At 41.8% G+C, this 17,088-nt stretch overlaps 1 protein-coding gene across 1 annotated transcript in view; it reads right to left on the reverse strand.

The window, feature by feature from the left end:
• The window catches only part of mcc (MCC regulator of WNT signaling pathway), a 311,681-nt gene that overhangs the window by 48,737 nt on the left and 245,856 nt on the right, over nt 1-17,088 (reverse strand). Inside the window, 2 exon segments of the mRNA XM_084325292.1 lie at nt 10,366-10,506; nt 12,116-12,264. Coding sequence (XP_084181418.1) covers nt 10,366-10,506; nt 12,116-12,264 — 290 coding nt within the window.

Here is a 17,088-nt window from a genome sequence, read left to right on the forward strand (position 1 = left end):
AATGTCCATGATGACATCACTGGTGGCCATATTCAAAGTCATTAACTCTCATTAACTGTCAAACTAAATTAATGTGTGCAAAACTGATTCGAATTTTTGGGTGTGAGATTATGTGCAAAATAAATCAGTATTGCTTTTTGTGTCCCTATAACCATCACAGTGCAATAGCTTGTCAAACTAAATCAGGACGTCAAAAAATTCCCTCATCTGCCCTGATTTCTTGAGTGAGTGTGGAGTTTTTAAATTGAGAATGGGGAAAGAGGCTATTGAGAGTAGGGATGGGAATCGAAAGCCGGTTCCTAATTGTCCGATTACTGGAATCGCATGCCTCTGCGACTATCGATTCCTCTTATCGCTGCCATGTTTTTCCGACAGTTGCGCATTTAAAAACAATAACGTTAGCGCCACGCATGCAGCCATAGAGCAGACTATTTGATTCCTTAAGGGCTCGAAATTGCCTGGGCTTTGGTCGCATATGCTCCCGAAATGCTCCCGCTGTTTGACTGTTTCTGTGTGCAGTGAAAACTACTCCAATGTTTTGCAACCTAGTCATTCATTTAATTCGGGGTAACCTAACGTTAGCCGCGGAGCTAACGCTAGCTAACCAAGCTCATACAGACACACAGAGACAGACACACTGAGCTCAGGTAGAAAGGGTGTGGGCGAGTGGGGACCGGGGAGGGAGCCGTCTCTGTATAGTTATTTTGTTGTTGTTGCAGTTTTTGTATTTTTCTGACATGGGGTCTCAACAATAAATGACAATCAGAAATGTCAAGTTGCATGTTGTTATTCTAACCAGCTTAGTTCTGTTGCATTTCCAATTTATTTATTAAAATTATAAATTTATCAGGGATCGATAAGGGAATCGATAAACAGAATCGATAATGGAATTGTATCGATAAAATCGTATCAATTCCCATCCCTAATTGAGAGTCAAACTTCCAATACACACGCACCACAACGCTCTCTATCTCTCGCTCTAGTGAAGGTCAGTTTTCCTGAATGGATGGTCCCTATGACCCCACACTCACCAGCGGTGCTGACATTCAATCAGAGTGCTTGGCTTTTATGAGTTTGACGAACAAAACGCAGATCTTTGTATTTTTGGCGTTGGGCTTTTATTATTATCCTTTATTTAAAGGGGAACTATCTTACTATTTCTTTCACTATTTGGGCAATTTTACACAATTCCTGTGAGTCTATGGAACACATCTGTAAGGTAAAAAAATTTAAATCAAGTACTGTAGAGAAGCAGTTTCTGTCCTTCAAGACTCCAAGCTGTTTTTGGCTGGGCTCCGCCCATACTCGCAATGCGCTTTGAGTGACAGTCACCCACTGCACTGCAATGCACTGGCAGATACCTTTTGGGGGAGAGAGAGAGATAGAGAGGGACTAATTAATTTAATAATTTAATAATCTCACGGGACAATGCATTGGTAACTTGTTTCAAATGACAATATATACCCCGTGAATATTATTGCACGGATCGGAATACGTGTGGGAGCGTGCGCTATGATATTTTGCAACAGGTTGACGTGATACAGCGAGTGCTGATACTACGAGAGAGAGCGAGCGAGAGAGGGAGAGAGAGATAGAGAGGGAGAGAGAGAGGGAGAGACAGATAGAGAGAGGGAGAGAGAGATAGAGAGGGAGAGAGAGGAGAGATCGCTCCGAGAGCGCGCGTGTGTGAGCGGCTCGACTCGTGAGTGTGTGTAAATGCAGGGGGAGAGACAGAGGAGAGATCGCTCCGAGACTAGTCGCATCGTATGAGAGCCTCTCTCTCCCTCTCTCTATCTGTCTGTCTCTCCCTCTCTCTCTTTTTCTCTCTTTTGAGGAAGTGTCAGTGACAGGGAAACCGCTTCCGCATTATTCCCACTCGCTCCGTTGTTGAGCAAATTGTTGATTGTGGGCGGTGGCTACAACCACAGAAGGAGCTGAGGTATGCAGATCAGAATTCTTGCACGTCACAGATACGCTAAATTCTGAATGGCTTGGTTCAGTGGGGGAGGTTCTTGTCTGAGCTGAACTGAAGAAACAGGACTAGCTAGAGATTTCACATCTAGTCAATGTTGGTACAACCCCACATTGCTAGAAAACAATGCAAACCACTGGAAAAAGCCATTTATAAGATAAGTTCCCCTTTAAACAGACTACATTTCCCCCTTTTTGTCCTCGTCTTTCATTTCTCTCCTCTCTCCTTCCTTCCCCCTTTCCCTCCTTCAGAGTCTTCCTCTCCTCCCTCATCTTCATCACCAGCCGTCTCTTCCTCCTTCTCTCCTCTTCTCTCTCCTGCCCCCTTTCCCTCCTCTACCCCCCCCCTCTGATTGCCTCTCTTCTCCTCCTCTCCTGTGCTAGCTCTCCTCTTTTCCTTGGCAAACCCCCTACTGTACAAGCCCTTCCCAGAGATCAATGGCTGTTATGAATAAATCACAGTTTGAGATAGGATGGAGGGATGGAGGGTAGTGGAGTTTATCCGAAGTATTTGGAATGGTGTCAAGTGTATTTTGTCCTCATTACGTGACACCGCAGTGCTCTTTCATGTGAGCTGACTGGGCCCTTTTAAGAGACCAATAGCAGTGTCTTCTACATACAATTTAGTCCTCTCTGTGCTACACTAGCAGTGGGTCTCATTCCCCTATATTTTCCAAAGAGTTCTCTTGGAAGACTTATCTTGGAACCGACTGAGACAGAATCAATGACAAGTTCACTCTGAGTCCTCAACACGCTGGTAATATGTCTTAAGTGTCTCAAACGTTCGCACCTGAGATATCTGCGTTGGGGAATGGCACCAGTCTGAAACATGAAGGCGCGTCCCCGTTCAGGTCATTTGCATACAAAACAACGCCTCCAGAGCTCCTTATAAGGCAACTAATGATGCAGCCGTGGGAAAATGGATGCGGAAGCGTTTTGCGACCCATCGAAATTAGATTAGATTAATTGTATTGTCATCATATATAGTACAGCTCGGGCACCTGCCGCAGCGCGAGCGCACACACACAGGCGTGCGCGCAGTACTGTATAGCCTACGTGCGTAATGAATGAACGCAGTATAGGCTTATTATTCCATTAATGACTTGTTTCATTAGGATTTAGTAGATACTATATATATGCTCTGCCCTAAGTACAGTATAAGTACAGTCTAATTTTTTTGCACTACCTATCTTTGTGAAAGTGGCTTCTCAGCTCTGGTCCAGCTGAAGACAAAGCAGAGAAACAGATTGGACATTGAGCATGCCCTCAGAGTTGCTTTGTCTACCATCACCCCAGACTTTGAAACTCTTGTCAGGAGCAAACAACATCCCCAGTTATCCCATTAGTTCCCTGGGATGTTAAGCTAAGAAGTCTGCTAAGAAGCATATATTATTTATTATTATTATTATTTTATTTCATTGTGTTTTTATCCCTAGTTGCACTTTTGTTGCAACCCCAGTTATCCCATTAGTTCCCCCAAACTACTGTAGGTCTGTTATGTTAAAGGGGCTATGTACTGCTATTCCTAGCACTATTTGGGCAACTTTACACAATTCCTGTTAGTCTATTGAAGACATCTGTAAAGTTTTTTTTTCAAAAAAATGCATTGTTTTATATTTCTAATCAAGTACTCAAAACCATCATTTTCCAGCTTCAAGATTTCAGGCTGTTATGGCCTGGCTCCGCCCATAAGCACTTTGAGTGACAGTCAGCCCACACAGTCTGCTACTGGTAGATTGATTGATTGATTGAAAAGTTTATTAACAGATTGCAGAATGGGTATAGTACAGTACAGCTCAATACATTCAATTGTTAAGAGGATGCAGACCTGAGAAAGACTTTCGTCTTGTTTCCATCAGGGTCCCCCATTTTCAATTCATCATATGACACACACGACATACAGATAGACAGTACTGCTACATCTATACATTTATGACATACCAGATTTTCAAATACAGTACCGTTTGTGATACTAAAAAAAAATCCAGAAAAAGAGTGTATATTCATTTGACATAGAAACTGTGCATTGGAGGAGGTTGGGTAGGTGGGGTGGGGCTGTACATTGGAGGTGGGGGGGGGGGGGGGGGGGTTGGGCAGGGGGGGGGGGCACTGTACATTGGAATACTGACATACATTTGACATAGAAACTGTACATTGGAGGAGGTTGGGTAGGTGGGGTGGGGTTGGGTGGGGCTGTACATTGGAGGTGGGGGGGGGGGGGGGTTGGGTACATTGGAATACTGACAAAGCCATGCTTGGACTGAGAGAGATAGAGAGAGAGAGAGAGATAGGGGGGGTGGGAGAGAGAGAGAGAGAGAGAGAGAGGGGGGTGGGAGAGAGAGAGAGAGAGCTTCTTCCAGAGCAAAACCCGACACCTCTGCAGTGCACACACTCGGAGAGTCGGAGGGAGAGAGAGAGAGAGAGAGGGGGGGGGGGGGGGGTGGGAGAGAGAGCTTCTTCCAGAGCGAAACCCGACACCTCTGCAGTGCACACACTCCGGAGAGGGTGCCGCGTGTGTCGCGCAGCAGGTGTCGTCCCCCCCCCCCCCCCCCAAGTGCCCCCTCTCTCTCCATCTCTCTCTCCCTCTCTCCCTCCAGAGCGCACGGGCCCCACTCCGCCTCGCAGCTGAGGAAGTGGCTTCCACTTGCTGTCTAGTCTAGGTAGAGTGGGGGCGGGCATTAGCTCCAACCACAGAGCCAATCGCATCACCCAGCGGCCGTATGACGTATATCAGCCGTTCAAATAAAAATGGCCTGATTTACTGGAGGAGGAAAGGGGCTGAGCTGAATCAGAGCAATCCGCCAATATGGTATTTAGACACTAAAACACATTGATACGAACTCCTATTACTATAATACAATGCTAGAGACTGAAAAATGACATTTATAGTACATGTCACCTTTAAGCTAAGAAGTCTGCTAAGAAGCATACCGTATATTATTTATTATTATTATTATTTTATTTCATTGGGTTTTTAGCCCTAGTTGCACTTTTGTTGCACTTCTTTGGGTTTATTTCATGTTTTTTTCTTTTTTAAACTTTATTTTTTAGCGTTTATCGCTTTTCTGGTCAAGCATGACCGACAGATACAGGGTGAAGCGGGATATAGAGCAGGGGAAGACATTCTGGCAAATGACGGCGGGTCCGGGAATCGAACTCGGAGTCCACCAGATCCGTGACGCAGCACGGTTTTCCCCGACGCAGAAATAGCCGAGATATGCGGTGAGCTACTGGAGCTCCCCTTATTTCATGTTTTTAACAGTGCATGAATGATTGTGTATTACTGCAAAAAAATATATATATATATTTGAAATAAATCATAGTGGGTAAAAAATTTGGGTCGTAACTTAATGACTAAGGAAAATGTTGGGTCCCGAGGCTAGACCAGTTGAGAACCACTGTTCTACAGTATATACTAGGGGTGTAACGGTACATGTATTCGTCCCGCGAATTAACGGTACGGACGTCACGGTTCGGTACGTGCAGCCATACGAAGAATACGTCTGAATCAGTCCGTGATCCACACTCCCAATCCAGAAGGTGGCGATAAAGCACCTAAACACTATTCGCCAACAGTCAACAAGAACAGCAGAAGAAGACGACGACACACCAAAACAAGATGACGCGGAAGCCTTCATGTTATAGTAGAGGAACCCAGCTTCAAACATTTATTAAAAGTGCTCGAGCCTCGTTACACTGTCGCATCCCGTGCGCACATAAGCCATTCCGTGGTCCCAGCCCTTTACAGGCGCACACGAGCAGTGATTGAGCACAAGCTGTCCACTGCACCCGCCATTGCACTAACAACTGAGGGATGGACCTCCCATGCTGCTGAAAGCTATCTCGCAGTGACCGCCCACTTCATTAACTGTGAGTGGGAAATTAAAAACCCAGTCTAGATGATAATAAGTGAGGCTAGATGATAATAAGTTAGGCTAGATGATATGGAAAGAGATGATAATAAGTGAAGTTAGATGATAATAAGTGAGGCTACTGTAGATTATATGGAAATAGAGTGAAGCTAGATGATAAGTGTGGCTAGATGGATAATAAATTAGGCTAGATGATAATAAGTGAGGCTAGATGATATGGAAATAGTTGATAATAAGTTAGGCTAGATATGATGATATGGTTTGTGACCGGAAGGTCGCCAGGTCGATCCCCGGGACCGGCAGGAAAAATCTGCTGCTGAAGTGCCCTTGAGCAAGGCACTTAACCCCCAACTGCTCCAGTGGAGTTGCTCAGTGGCCAATGGTGTCAGACTGTGGTTGTACTGGGCAGCTCCCAGGTATGAATGGAACTGTGTGAATGTGAAGCAGGGCGTAGCTGAAAAAGCATAAAATATGCTTTTCAGTTCTGTAGCTGATTGTGACCAATTGCTTTCAAAAAAAAAAAAATTATCAGCCCTGCATAGAAATATGACCTATGTTTACTGCTTGATGCACTACAGGGCCAGGCTGTACAAGCAATCTCAGGGGGGACTATAATGACACTATACTGTCTGTTAAAAATAAATGAAAAGAGACCTAGCCTTATGCGTTTGGGACTTTTGTTGCTTTTTTCCTGTTGTACCGAACTCGTATCGAACCGTGACCCCAAAACCGAGGTACGTACCGAACTGTGGCTTCTGTGTACCGTTACACCCCTAGTATATACCATCTAGTCCTCTATGTCCTACACTAGCAGTGTCTTCTATATACCATCTAGTCCTTTATGTCCTACACTAGCAGTGTCTTCTATATACCATCTAGTCCTGTATGTGCTAGACTAGCAGTGTCTTCTATATACCATCTAGTCCTCTCTGTCCTACGCTAGCAGTGTCTTCTACAGTATATACCATCTAGTCCTTTATGTCCTACACTAGCAGTGTCTTCTATATACCATCTAGTCCTGTATGTGCTAGACTAGCAGTGTCTTCTATATACCATCTAGTCCTCTCTGTGCTACACTAGCAGTGTCTTCTATATACCATCTAGTCCTCTATGTCCTACACTAGCAGTGTCTTCTATATACCATCTAGTCCTCTATGTCCTACACTAGCAGTGTCTTCTATATACCATCTAGTCCTGTATGTCCTACACTAGCAGTGTCTTCTATATACCATCTAGTCCTCTCTGTGCTACACTAGCAGTGTCTTCTATATACCATCTAGTCCTCTCTGTCCTACGCTAGCGGTGTCTTCTATATACGTACATTCTAGTCCTCTTCTATAATATTATTTTATTAATATTGATACTTTTAGAATAATAGCCTGATGCCATATTTTCCTGATGATGACCTAAACTAACTAATTGCTGATAATGTCAATCAAGCTGGTTCCAAAACAGTCCAAAACAACTAATCCTGGAGCCGCTCACAGCGGAGTCTGGGCAGAGTTAAGTTACATTTTCCAATAGTGAGGCATGGGAGGGGCTGAACCCCGAACCCCCTCCCTTTCTCTCTCTCTTTCTCTCTCTCTCTCTCTCTCTCTCTCTCGCTCTCTCTCTGTACGTTCAATGATTTTAAGTAGCCAAACGCTACACTATAAAAATGTACTCGATAGTTGATTCCATTCTCCTTCTCTCGTGTGTGTGTAAATAAATTAGGCTACTCTTTTTGACATGGATTAGGCTAATTAACTTTAACAATCCTGATTCCTGTCCCTATTTTATTCAAAAGGAAGATATAGATTTCATCTATTGTAACTGAGGGGTACAATTCCCTGACTGTATTAATAAGTATGGTATCATTAAACCACTACTGTCTTATGTACATTACTACTGGCCATACAGTACACAGGTATCTTATGATGAACACTTCCCACAATGACTCGGTTCCACACAAAACTGGGTTTAAGTATTTATTAGCAGCAATGATAGTACATAATATACTTTACTTTGGATGCGCTTATAAGGCAAAGGAATGTGCGTAGGCAAATCAATAACGTATGTCCATTCTCATATTACGCAGGAGATAATAATACAACCTGAATCTTAGGAATTATATCTATGGTACTCTGGTAAGATAGCGGGAGATACTGGTAGGGTCCCTCCGGTCGTAAGCCAGCAAGGGGAGAGGATTTGTCGGTAGTAGAGTCTGGGTCAACGATGATAAAGAGACTCCAAGTACATGAGACGGTGCAATAATCTCTTGATCCGCAGACGAATACAGCTGTTCTCCGTAGCATGCAGCTCCGCATGGAAGAAAGCTAGCCGGCCTCAGGCTTCTGAGAGGCGGGCTCGACGTGGCTCCTCACAGGGTAAATCCCACACAATTGTGGGTGTAGGCGATTCTCCGCTCCATCAATTACAGGACCAAAAGCAAATATAATCCAGCCGAAAAGGGCTATGCAGTCGTCGGTAGGTTATCCAGTGTACATGATCCACACGGTCCTCGTCTAGGGCTCCTCGGGTGAAAGCGCCAGGGTAAGCAGCCCAGCCTGGATAAGCACACTAGCTGGTACGAGGAAACGTTGGTGATGCTGGCCACTGTAGAACGGTAGCCACACGATACACTATACATAAATAGACTATTACTGAATTAATAGAATAGGTCGAACTCGACGGTACAGCGTTAAACTCTGATACTTCAGTTATTAATTCGCACGCAGTCTCAATGCTCTATTTGGGGCCAAACAGGCCATACTTCACCGCACGTTGTATCGTGGGTGAGGCTTCAACTTATTGGGTAACTCTACTTCTGTATTCACCTGCGCCGTATTTATACGTTAGGTGAACAAACTAGTACCAGCTTTATTCCTGTCTCATATCCTTGCGCAGAACCGTTCATGTCCAGGCAAGTCTTTGGCGGTGACTTTGAACCAGACCTTGGAGGTATGGCAATGGCGCCTAAGGGACCGCTGTCCAATAGGAGAACGAAATATTATGGTCTGTACTAGGCTAAAGGGATATTCCGTGTATATGTACAAGGAATACACAAGGGATATCAAACGATATACAAATATTATGCAATATATATCAATCAATAAATATATATATTCGGTTTAATCTGATCCTTCGTAACATCTATCATCTTCTTATTATTATTTTATATTTCTTAAGATTATATACAGTATAATCTTATCTCCTGTGCTGGCACAAGCTCTAACATAGCGTGTAGTGGAGAGATAACAATATATGGAGTAGCAAAAAATTATAATATATATATATATATATATATATATATATATATATATATATATATATATATATATATATATATATATATATATATATTTATAGCTCAGCAGCTGTAACAGAACATTTTATAATTTTTTATTAGACTATATTATATACAGTATATATTATTTATAATATCACATAGACTCCCAGGGGCTAGCAAGCAACAGTGTGGTAAACAATTTCCAGAATACCACCTGTTTCAGTGTTTTGCTGTACTTAATGCGGAAAATAATCACTATTAAAACTTTTAACTTACTTTCCAGGCAAGTGCGTTTATATTTTTAGCCTATTCCTAAGAGTTGTAACGAAATATCGTCTTCATGGTAACTGACACGCTGATGGAGTGAAGGAATAGCAGAAACTCATTAAACTGAAGCCCAGACATCCCAACTGCCTGCTTGGAAAAGAGGTCTAATGAGCAAATTATAAAACGTCTGTGGAGAAACAACAAATTTCCGGTACATCAAGGAGTTATACGCAATTAATGGAATTTCTTTGTTGATAGTCTATGCCGCTAAAAGCCTTTCAACTCCGGAGCATTTTGAAGTTGTGTGAGAGCAGTTGATGTTGTGGGTGTTTTATTCATGTATACATCACTCACCCAAACATCTCACTGATTCAGACGACTTCCATATACACAGTTTGTGAGATCAATGCGTGTTTTGTATTCCATGTGGGATGCCAGGGGGTGCTTTGTGGGCCTCAGAATACCATTGAGACATGTGATGTGATTTCGAGCTCTACAAATAAGAGTGATGAGTTGAAATCTGACAACTCATCTCACATGCATCTCACCTCATCAGCTCTTCCTATGACCCGAGGATTAGCACGATGCTAATTAAAGAATCCATTCAGATTCCTCCCTGGGCTCGGCGAGGCACTTCAGCACCCTTTGGCAAAAGCACTGATTGGCCGAGGCAGAGGAAATGCTAATGACATGCAAATCACTGTTTGTGCATGCAACCTACAAAACAGGGCCTGACCTCGGCGAGAGCTGCCTAATTATAATTACCGGAAGGTTCTAACGAGATAGTGTTACCGCAGGTTTGATGGTGTATGGGTTGAAAGGGTTAGTGTGTATGTGTGTGACAGTGTTTGTGATGTGCTGCATTAGTTGTCCTTTGTTTTCATAATGGGAGAAGAATTGGAATTCTGTCTGTGAATGTAAAGTTTAAGGTTGAACTTTACAAGGCTCATCCTTTAGGCTACTGAGACTGTGTGTGTGTGTGTGTACCTGTACTGCAGTGCTAGCCTGAGGGCGGTGGCGTTGGACTCGTATTTGCCCACCAGCATGCTCATCCTCTCTGCGTTGCCCTTACACTCCTCCAGCGTGATGGTCAGCAGGTCGTTCTGAGACTTCAGGTGCTCGATGCGGCTAGGACACACACACACACACACACACACACACACACACACACACACACACACACACACACACACGCACACACACATTATTCAGAACCTTATTATTCAAAAGCACTCAAAAGCAAGTCATTCTTGGCCACCATAAACAACTATCCTGACATTAACTGCCACTGTATGACATACCCAACTGAATGACGTGTGGGCCAAATTGCTCATAGGGACAGTGGAGGGATGAGTAGCAACTGTGGCCTTGTCTCCACCATGCTGGCTTCCAGAGCCATGTTCTTTTACGAGCAGGCAGCTAATGACACGTAACTATCCATCTAATCAAGGAGGGTCAATAAAGCACAGGGCTTAATGAAGAGGAAAGAGTGGGTGTCAGCAGATCGCTCGTTAGAGCCAAACGTATGGGCCGTCCCATTAAATACATGGACCGAGTCATCGCCTTAAAGGCACAGTTCACCACAACAGTTTTTCCCTCCCAATTGTTGCAGAACCTCAATTTTATATTAATTCCCATGTGATTTGAGGAATAGAGTTGATTAAATCAGTGCAGATATAAATTAGATGAGGAAATCTTGTTACAGTAGGTGGTGGCTGTTTCATTTTATATGGTTAATAATTAAATCAATGCAGGGAACAACAATCCTGTTTCGTGGTAACATACTGTAGGTCTGATGTGAAATATAATGTAGAACAGACACAAAGGAAAGAGGAACTCCTAATGTAGTAGGGCTGGTCCATTATGGCAAAAATCATAATCACCTTTATTTTGGTCAATATTGAGATCACAATTATTTAACATGATTATTCATTGACGTTGGAAACCTCATGCATAATACTTATAATAAAAGATATGATAATAATAAAATACAAAAACAATTTTTAACAGTGGATTTCCTTGAACTTTAAATGTTTACATTTTGTCATATAGCTGACGCTTTTATCCGACTTTAAATATAATTAAATATAATAAGTTAACACCGGCATGTATCCCCATTCATTAAAGTGCTGGCACACACGGCACACAGCGACCTCTGGCGCTGAAAGTGTTAAAAGAAAAAAAAGAAAGAAAAAAAAACATACAGGAATTACAAGAGATTAAGACGACAGCCAACCTGCCGAGAACCCTCTGATCTCCACATCTGAACCCCACACGATCCTGACAAGTACACCCTTTGAACGGTTATTTTACATCCCTGGACCGAACTACTGAGGCACCGAGAGGGGTGGAAGGACGAGTTGGAGGGAGAATATAAAACTGCCCTTTATAGAAATTCACCGGCAAACATTGGGACCTGTGAGTGAATCGTTTTATTCATAGCACTGAGGCTGAAAAAAAGCACCATTGATGGAGGTCAGAGGTGGAAAGACTAGCTCCAGTCAAAGTCTCTGAACCGCAGCGCAGAAGCCCAGAAGGATGTCAACACAGTTTACATAACAAACATGATCCTCTGTATCTTAAATACATTCACGGCTAATGCCTGCCTGTTAGTGAAACGAATCGCGCTTCGTCGTTGTGGCTTTCCTACAAAACACGTTTGTGCTCTGCATGTTTTAAATGAGCGTTTAACAAAGCTCACGCGTCACGACAAACCCGACGTGTGGCGCTCGCTCACCTGTTGAGCCTCTCCGTCTCCACCTCAAACTCGCGGATCTTGCTCTCGGAGATGGCAGAGCCGTGGGAGTAGAGCGTCTGGAAGATCTCCTGGATGTTGGAGCAGTCCTGCAGCGAGTGGGCCAGGTGCTCTGCCACGTTGCTGGACACCTGCACCACAACACATGGTTCAAAGTATTACAGTACTGGCCAGTAGGGTTTGGTACCGTTCACATTTGAACTGATACCAGTACCTGGGAATCGATACAGGTACTTTTCTTTTTAATAGGTATTTTACTTTACAAAAATGTTATTACAAACTTCTCAATTTCAACATTGTTATCACACCACACAACATACCACACAAACCCTCTCCCAAACCACTCCTACAACCATATCTGATTTTAAAGTTCAAATTAAGGGCATTTTAAAGAATGAGATGGGAGAATGTCGCTGCTTCACTGCATAATGTGCCGTTATATTTTATGTTTTTAACCTGACCTTCTCTCCCCAGCAACCTCCTGCAGGGCCTCACCTTCCATCCTCTTTCTACCTTTTTACCCTACCCTCCAATCTCCCCCAATCCCATTCAATCTGATTTGCTGCAGCTCAAATGTATCCCCCTGCCCCACTTTGCCTTTTATGTCTTTGTCTGTGTTTTGTGTATTTTTGTATGTTTGTTTTTTGTTTTTGCTGCCATTTTGGCCAGGTCTTGCTCGAAAAAGAGATCTTGGATCTCAAGTGACTACCTGGTAAAATAAAGGTAAAATAAAAAATGTATACATTTATTATGTATTACTATTTCTATGTTTAAATATCAACATTATCTGGCCATCTTCAGTAAATACTATCAAACCCTTCTCACCTGGTCTTTCCAAAGCAGACTTAATGGGCCTCATTCATGAAGCGATATAAGAACAGATTTCGTTCTTAACTAGCATTTCCTCTTATTTTGTTCTTACCTGGGATTCAGCAATGTTTTCTTATTGTTGCTTTTCTCTCAGGCAAGACCAAATTCTAAGAGTGGTCGAGAGCACTCTTACCCAGATAAGAAACTCTTAAAAAAGCCTACCATTCATAATAATAATATCAGATTTATATAGCGCTTTTCCTGATGCTCAGACACTTTACAAAACAAACAATATAATACAATACAGTTTTAGTAGATAAAATAAAAATATATAAAAAAGTGAGAGAGGAAGGAGTTCATGGGTTGAAAGCAAACCATTGGTCAATTGCCCCCAAATACAACTTTATAAACCCAGAACTTTTCAATAATAATAATTATTATTAATATATAATCTGAAATGGATTATAGCTGTTAGAACAGTTGGATGCTGGCTGCCCAGGCCGTACGCATAGAACGCATATTTACAACCTCTCCTCTCCTCTCCTCCCCTCTCTCCTCTCTTCTCTTCTATTCTCCACACACAAATCAAATCAAATAAAATGTATTTGTAAGGCCCAACAACACACGTTAATTTCCCCATGGGCCGGACACGTCTTCTTTAAACAAGTCAAGAAGAAACATCACAATAAATCAAGAACAAAACAAAAACACCATAAAGTTAGGGCTGAACGATTAATCGTTTTTAAATCGAAATCGTGATTTGAAATGATGCAATTAGCAAATAACAAAAAATAATAATAATAATAATAATAATAATAATAATAATAATAATAATAATAATAATAATAATAATAATAATAATAATAATAATAATAATAATAAACCTCTGTGGGGCTGCTTACATTTATTTTATTGTAATCGCAAATGTAATCGCAATCTGTCCGAAAAATCGCAATTAGATTATTTCCCAAAATCGTGCAGCCCTACATAAAGTCCAAAAAATTTCAAATAAATGCAACACTCCCAGACACGAAGGTAAGGAAAAACTCACTAAAACCTAGCAATAGGAAAAAATGCACCACAGGCAATGTGGAGGAGAGAAACCTTAGAAGGGTTTTAGCCACAGGGACCTTTCAGAGAGAGATGACAGGTGACAGATCCGGTATTATTTCCGAACCTACTGCGTGATTGGTTCTTGACAAGCGTGCAGTCGTTCAGTATTGACAAAGCCTACTTTGCTGGAATGATTTATTTTGCACTATACAGTACGTATACGTATAAGTACAAGTATAAGTCTTTATTTGTCATCAGATTAACACACACGCATGCGATGAGCGACCCACAGGAACACACACACACATGCACTGAGTCGCAGTCGTGAGACGTGTGTGTGTGTCATTTTGAGATCAGTCGCAAAAATCGCTTCCTGTTGAATGGATCATCAGACAGGGATCAGATGCCGAACCACGGCTGTTTTACACACGCCCCATTCGCCTTATAAGGAGATGGCGGGCGTGTCTGTATGCAAATGAATTGAGCGCGAATGTGCATTTGCGTTTAAGAATGAGTGGGATTCATCATGCAACACACCTCGGTAAGAACAGATTTGGACGTTAAGAACGGCTTGATGAATGTGGCGGTGGCTTTTCTTATTGTTCTCAGACAGGTAAGCAAGAATATAAGAAAAATAATAAGAGAGTATTGTTGAATGAGGCCAAATGATTTTAGAATATTTCAGCTAATGAAGTTAAATGTTTATAATCATCAACTATCCAGTTCGTTTTTATAGTGTAACGTTTGGCTACTTAAAACCATTGAACGTAGAGAGGGAGAGGGAGAGAGGGAGAGAGAGAAATAGAAAGAGAGAGAGACCCTCCCATTCCTCACTATTGGAACTCTACCTATCTCGCCCAGAGTATTTCTCCACTGTGAGTGTTTCCAGGGTTAGTTTAACTGTTTTGGGACCAGTTTAGTTAGCAGCTAACATTAGTTTCGGTTTTTAGCGTGACGTGGGCATACAGGAATGGTGAGGATGCAAAGCATGTTAGACACATTGGACCCATTTCTCGCAGAGTTTTCACTGCACATAGAAACAGCGTGACTTGCAAGAGGAGTTGTCACACGGCTGTGTGTGTGCAGGGCTGAATAGCTAGATTTCATAGCTTCTAGAATGTAAGGTCCGTGCTGGTCTGTGTCTATTATGAAATGACAATTGTGCGTCATTAGAATTTGGTACAGAAATGTGGCACTGATTGATCTAACGTGAATCGATACCCGGTAGTACCGACGTAATTCGGTCGGCACCCTTAAAAGTAAGGCCTACTGGCTAGATGGTGTTATAGCTCTTGTTGTGATAGTGAAGTCAATATGGCCTATATACCGTAATTCCTCTAATAGTAACCGGTATTCAATTAAAAACCGGGTCTCTATTAATGACCGGGTGCGCTGTTGAGCTAAGCAATTATAAGCCGGCCTCCTAATACAAGCCGGGTTTCATGTATATTAGAGGAATTACGGTATTTATTAAATACCATATAATGGTATGGTGTTAATGTTTACCAAGAGAGTAAGCCTACCTCAGAATTGCATAAAACGAAGTTATTATTATTATTATTATTATACCAGTATTGTGATTGCACTATTTTACTTTATTTAACTTTTGACCACCTGTAATTGCACTGTTTACTACCGTATTTCATACAGTACTTGGTTTCAATAAATGAACCCAGTACATTTTACTGGGTTCAAACTGACACAAAATGTTAATTTATTCATTATGATCTGTTTGAAAATTAGAAATATAGGCCTCTCTCTTATACATGCCTCCTCCTAATACAAGCCTGGTATCCGCTACAGTTGAAACAAATACAAGCCGGGGTTACTATTAGAGGAATTACGGTAGTTGGTTTTGGTAAGCAGTACAAATACGAGTAAACTTTACTATTCTACATTTTATCATTTGGTTTCCTATATTATTTCACATTTAGTTATTGTATTTGTACCAGTATCTTTTGTAAATTTGAAATGTAATTACCATGTAAATACTTGTGTAATTCAGTCTTAACTGTAACGTCCAGTGTGTGAGTGTCATCATCGACCAACAGTCTATCCAGACTATCATTCTCCATGCTAACGCTAAAGGCAGTGTTCTGTCCTCTGTGTGGCTTCTCTGTAGTAATGGCCAAATATGGAGTCAGTGGACATCGTTTTTTTTTTATAACTCTTTATTTTTGTTCATTTTCCTCTTTTTTCTTTCCAAAGTCACTTTTTTACATCATTTTCACATAAACATTCTCCATTTCCTTTTCACAGTCACTTTTTCAGTTAGAAACTTTTCTTTTGCAGTATTTGCATAGCAACTTTTCCCATGTTTGCATAGATGTCTTACCAATTTTTTCCAAGATTCATTAACTATTTTTATAAATTTTTTATAACTCTTCATTTTTAACTTTTACATAAGCATTATACAGAACAGTAGTAATATGCCAACCACCACCACAGGACAGACAAGACAGACAAGACTCACAGGACAGGACAGTGTTGTATGGTGGGGGGGGAGAGCTGTATTTGCTCTTGGTGTGTCGGGTCTGTTTTGATTGTGCCATGGCAGTCTTTACACATCTAACGGCTCATATGTTGTCCATTTCGACCAGCGTCTGTCGTATGTCTCGGCCTTCATTCTCAGCAGGAATGACATTTTTTCCATATTGCTTATCTCCTCCACTATTCCCCTCCATGTCTCTTTGTCTGGAGCGGCTTCTTTGAGCCAGCTCCTTGTGATGGCCTTCTTACCAGCTATTATCATGATTTTGAACAGGTACAAGTCTTCATTGTGTATGGTCTCCTCTGTGATCAAACCCAGGTATATCAGCTGGGGTTCCATGGGGAATTCATAGCTAAGAATTCTGTACATTTCCTGTGTAACACTCTTCCAAAATGGTTGCACTTTATCACATAGCCAAAATATGTGAGAGTGGTTGGCAATTCATCTGTCCACACTGTCTCCAGCAGGGTTGTTGCCCTTTTAATTATTTACTCTTATTTTCATCACATTTTTCCAACCGAATTCTCTCCATCCTCTAGAGCTAGTGGATGAGTGTTGTGTCTCACATATAGAATGCCAATCATCCTCCGCCAAGATTATA

Source organism: Notolepis coatsorum (genome assembly GCF_963971535.1).
Source record: "Notolepis coatsorum genome assembly, chromosome: 11".
NCBI classification, from domain to species: Eukaryota; Metazoa; Chordata; class Actinopteri; order Aulopiformes; family Paralepididae; genus Notolepis; species Notolepis coatsorum.